A 5,321-nucleotide genomic window follows, 5' to 3' on the forward strand; every position below is an offset into this window, starting at 1 on the left:
AAAAAACAAATGTATTGTGGCTCAATTCAGTTCCTCTAGAGTTTTCTATTGGATAACTTAATTGGAAAGGAATGAGGATCTTTCCAATGGTTGAGAGATCTTTAATTGAGATAGGAAATATTGTGTTTGCTTAACAAAATATTGTTGCATTTATGTAATCCTCTTAGAGTGGAGCTCATTGCATTCCTTTCTACAAGTATTTTCTTTCTATTATTTATACCAGTTGGGAAATTCTCTGTATCATCTTCTGCCTCTGAGGGGTATATGGATATATGTTGGATCAGGGAAGAGGTCAATAGGTAGCTGTCAGATACCATTGTAGCATCAATGAACCACCTCTTTCTTATATTGGTCTCCCTCCAAGAAGAAAGAAGTCTGAGGAGGGGTTTTGACACCTGAACTTGAAAGGGTGCAAGCTGAAAACACTAAAACAATCTAATATTTCTAAGGATGGAAGGCTCGCCATAGAGTAATGATCTTTTTCACCAAAGCCTTGCCGTGGATATCAAAGAAAGATCACAAATCCTCGAGAGGTGGCGTAGAGGGCTTAGGATGTTCTGAGATCCTCTCAAGATATCAGCTTCAAGCCTCTAGATAGAAAACTTAATAATTTGAAATCCTTGTTGTCTCCCGAAGCTAGCTTTGGGGCAGGCGGATAAACCTCCTTGGAATTGGTGGGGTAGGCTATGAGAATAATGCATGGAGTGTGGCAGAATACCCCAATTATAAATATATATATATAAAAATTAAAAAGCAAGGGTTTGTTTGAGGAAGGCCCATAAATGGTTGCTTCTTGTTGTTATGATATGTATTTATTTTGTAATTATAATTAGTTGTCCTTTATTGTAATTTTATATCTCCTAGATTAGGGTTTTCTTAGTTGCCTATATATATGTATATTCAGCCTGATTAATTAATTGAATTAGATTATAATTCTCTCTAAAATTATTGAGTACATCGTGGAAGGTAGTCTCTATTCCTTAGGAGGTTGGTGACAAGGATATGGATAACAATTGACATAAGAGGAAGGAATGAATACTCAATTGCTAAGGGAAGGTCTACAGTTGAAAATGGTTGAAATCCAACTCTAAGTGAATTAATGAATGGGTAATATCTTATGGCATTCAACATTCCTACGAACATAGATAATTTTAAAGAACAAAGGTGAATTTCTTAGGATATTCTCTCAACTCTCAAGTACATAATATATCAATACTAATGAGGCTACTATGCTTTTATGGTCTCTTTTCCTAGGACGATTGAATACCTATAACAGAGTCTTAGCAATGCATCCTAGTTATGCAATCATCGACTAGTTGGTGATGTAAGCAGAATGGGGTTAAATTGGGTAATTAGGTAATAGGTTTAAGTTAATTTCCTTTTTATGCCACTTCTACTAAAACTCTATAAACAGGAGTTCCCCCTATGTATGCACAATTAATGAATAAGATTTCAAGAATTCTCCAAGATTCATAGTCTACATCAAATTGGTATCAGAGCGCTTTCATGAAAGTGCCTGATGGTGATCAAGAACACCAACAAGCTTCCCAGCCTTCAAACTCGGGATAAGAAGCATCCTTCACCACATCTCCTCAAGCCATGAAACGAAGACTTGGCAATTTGGAAACTTTAGTGGGTGGTTTATGGGACAATATGATTTTAATGCAAACCTCAATCGCACTGTCGCAGCAAGCTATTGAGAAGCTATCGTTGGAAATGGGAAAGATGACCAACAATCAATCAAGAACCAACCAAGAAAATCCAAGGATGCAAGAAATCTACCCAAAAGACAAATTTCAGAATTTCAACCAACAATCAGTTATCAAAATCATCCAGTAGGAATTCTTCCTCAAGAACAAAGACCGATTCCACACAATATGATGGGATATGATTCGGATTCTTCAAGCGATGAAGGTTGTCCACAATTCCACCAAAATTATTATCCAAGGTACCCTCCTAACACTTTGTATCAAGAAAACCATCTCCAAGCACAAGAACCATACCAAGAACACAGAAATTATGGTCATAATGGCCTTGTTTTCTATCAAGAGGAGAATTATGGTCAACATTTTCAAGAAAGAGCGAGAAGTCCACTAATTCAAGAAAGAGCAAGAAGTCCCTTCATCCAGAGAAATCAAACGGTAAACAATCACCACTTTCAGAATTACCAAGATCCAACCAAATACGGCTTTCCACATAATTCTATATGTATCTATGAGATCAAGTATGGAATTCTATTTACTCACTTTAAATTGAGTATCCGTTTCCTGTTGATACAATAAATACCCTCCCAAGACCTCAAGATCAGGCGGGTAATAATTCTCATGTCCAAGAAACCTATCCAACTTATCATAATGGTCAACAACATCACTCACTGTTTAGACATTATGACCAAGAGAAGCTGTCCAAGAATATCAAGATTGGCAACATCATAACTTGAAACATCAATATTGGCACCAAGATTTGGATTATAGAATGAAAATTGACCTGCCTTACTATAATGGCCAAATGAATGTTGGTTTTTTGAATTGGGCCAAGACCTGTGCCTTTGACCATAAAGTCAAGGAACATCTAGATCGAGGGCATGGGCAGTATAATCGAGATGGAATATTTGGAATTTTGGATGGAGTTTTTGACATTGCAGCAGCTGCAACGGAGGTACTAGATGACCTTGATGATGAAAGATTTGATGAACTCGATGGACTTGATAGAAATTTTGTCTTGGACTTTTTTACATAAAAGTTTTGTTCGAGATGTAGGAGGTTGGTTTCGCCATGCTCCCCTATACATACAAGTTTATTTTATTTATTAGTTGTTTCATTTTTCCTTCTTTTTTTTTTTGTTAAGATTTTTCTTCTTTTTAAAACTTGAGGACGAGTTTTCTTTTGGAGGTATAGAATGATGTAAGTAGAATGGGGTTAAATTGGGTAATTAGGTAATAGGTTTAGGTTAATTCCCTTTTTATCCCCACTTGTATTAAACCTCTATCAATAAGAGTCTTCCCCCATGTATGGACAATTAATGAATAAGATTTTCATTCAAGAATTATCCAAGATTCGTAGTCTACATCAGTTGGTGTCCCAGGTGCAAGCTCGGGAAAAAAGAGGAGAATATCGAATTTTTTTATGCCTTCTTTGTGATAGTGAAAAACTTGTTCAAAATCGATGACTCAACAATTTTCGTACCTAGATGACTACACCCAGTATACTTGATCCATATTTTTTTTGGATATACCCTTTGAGAGCGAGAAAAGACAAAAGAAAACAAATTAATCAATAAACATTCAACCATGTTTTGAAAGATTAGAATGCCAAAGAAAAGAACATTTGAGGATAGATAAGTCTTTCTAAGACCTTTCTTGTTTTTTCTTCTCCTCTTGAATCTCTCTCTCTAGTCTCTATTAAGGATGATTATAACCATAATTTTATTTAATTACTGCCGATTATTTATTTAACCTGTCTGGCTTCTTCCTTTGGGGACTGCAACCCATATACATTTCATATCTTTGTGAAAATTTCATTTTTCTTAATCCCAAAGAGAGAAAGAGAGAGAAGAAGAAGAAGCGAAGAGGAGTACAAGATGTCCCAATCCTAACTGGATAACAGCAGAGAAAGTGGGAGAACTAACCACCATATTGAATATTTGGTTCATGCGAAGCATATACGTTCACAGGATGAACATTGCTAATACTTGTTCCTGCATCCATAGATACTTTCTGCTCTATGGAATCCCTTGACGGCCCAATAATTATTGCACTTGAAGAAGGATTTGTTGAAGGAATCCTTCCACCTTTAGGTGAGAGTTGCTGATAATGAATCGAGAAAAAAATGCCAGATGTAAACATCAGTTGTCAAAACCTATAAACATGCAAAGCAAGCACAAGGGAAAATATTCAGGAGGAATTAAGCAGCATTACCTGCTCTTTCAGGTTATCTGGCCTAAGAGATCTTTCTCCTGCATAAATAATTGATTGTTCAGTGCCCCTATAGAGGACAAAAGTACTTAGAAAATGCCTATTTCGTAGTAGCTAAAATAAAAGAAGAACTAATCTTTCCACATAAAGTTCCCAATAATTCCATACACACACTCGGCTTATATTTCTTCACTCTAGATGAAGGTTTACATAAATCAAGACCAAGAAGCAGAAAGTGGATTACTCTGTAATTTGACCTATTGAATCTTTTGGAATAAAAATGAAGGTGCTTTCTCAGTCGAAGATCGTAGACATAGATCTATGATGACCGACTATCAACCCACCGGGAAAGGCATTCCATCACACGGTCAACAGGTCCACTGTCAAGTGTCAACTCAAAGACCGGAAGAAAAAAAAAATAGTGGAAAAATCACAACTACAATGGTTTAGCTCTCTGTCGGTGCCTCTCTTTGGCAGAGAACATCGATGTTACAACAAACAAAAACCCTAGTAGCAGAGAAGAAGCACATAAACGGGTAAATCAAAATCTTCTTCAGCAAACAATTTAGTAACACTGTACATTCCCAATTCACAGTCCCAAAAATGCACAAATCAATCGCTCTATGTTCAATTTCGCCGGAAAAAGAAAACAAAACTTGAACAAGATCTTGGCTATTCAGGAGTTGACATGGCACAATTCAGCAAAACAATAGGCGGTTATAACGAGGAACACAATTCAAAACCCAAAAAACAAAAAAAAAAAAAAAAACAAAAAAAAAAGAAGAAGAAGAAGAAATGAATCAGTGGTCAAACAAGATGCAAGGAACATACCAATAGGAGCGATTCGATCCTGGTCCTCGTCGGGACGTTCCATAAAAACAGAGATCCAGAAACAGAAGTGAGGTAGAAAATCTTAAACACAATCAGATTGGAATGGAAAATTGAGGGTGGAAGAAGGGGGAGAAAATCAAACGGGAAAATTTGAGAGGGATTTTGGGATTTGAATGGAAGAGAATAAAAAGGGTTTTAGGTTTTACGAGCCAATGATTTTTTTACCAAATTAAAAAAAAAAAAAAAACAAAAGAAAAAAAGAAAGAATTGAATCGGAATTTGGCTGTCTATGGCGGTTTGTGCTTAAAAACGTTTGCTGGCGGAGGCCCAAAAGCAATCCCCATGCCGAAGACCTTACTCGATAATTTTAAATCCTAAAAGTAAACATTTAATTTTTATTTGTCTTTAAAAAAAAACCCAAAGATAAATACCTAATTAAGAGAATAATTTAGCTTTTTTTTTTTAAGAGAATAATTGAGCTTTCTATATCTACTTAAAATAATGGGCAAATATCATATTTATACTTCTAAACTTTGAGATTATATTTATTGAAACCTCAAATTAATAATTGTATGAA

General features: G+C 35.6%; 1 protein-coding gene across 3 annotated transcripts in view; it reads right to left on the reverse strand.

Annotated features, from left to right (window-relative positions):
• Window positions 1-5,083, reverse strand: part of LOC120069167 (YTH domain-containing protein ECT4-like) — a 15,636-nt gene extending 10,553 nt beyond the window's left edge. Inside the window, exons 1-3 of one of the 3 annotated variants that reach the window (XM_039020842.1) lie at window positions 4,745-5,083; window positions 3,917-3,954; window positions 3,628-3,805 (exon numbers count right to left, since the gene is read on the reverse strand). In XM_039020842.1, the coding sequence (XP_038876770.1) occupies window positions 3,628-3,805; window positions 3,917-3,954; window positions 4,745-4,787 (259 nt within the window). In that variant the 5' untranslated portion in view covers window positions 4,788-5,083. Of the gene's footprint in view, window positions 1-3,627; window positions 3,806-3,916; window positions 3,984-4,744 lie in introns of all 3 variants that reach the window. The other 2 variants (XM_039020841.1, XM_039020843.1) reach the window with 2 other exon arrangements.
• Window positions 5,084-5,321: the final 238 nt, after the last annotated feature.

Source organism: Benincasa hispida, unplaced genomic scaffold (genome assembly GCF_009727055.1).
Source record: "Benincasa hispida cultivar B227 unplaced genomic scaffold, ASM972705v1 Contig261, whole genome shotgun sequence".
NCBI lineage: Eukaryota > Viridiplantae > Streptophyta > Magnoliopsida > Cucurbitales > Cucurbitaceae > Benincasa > Benincasa hispida.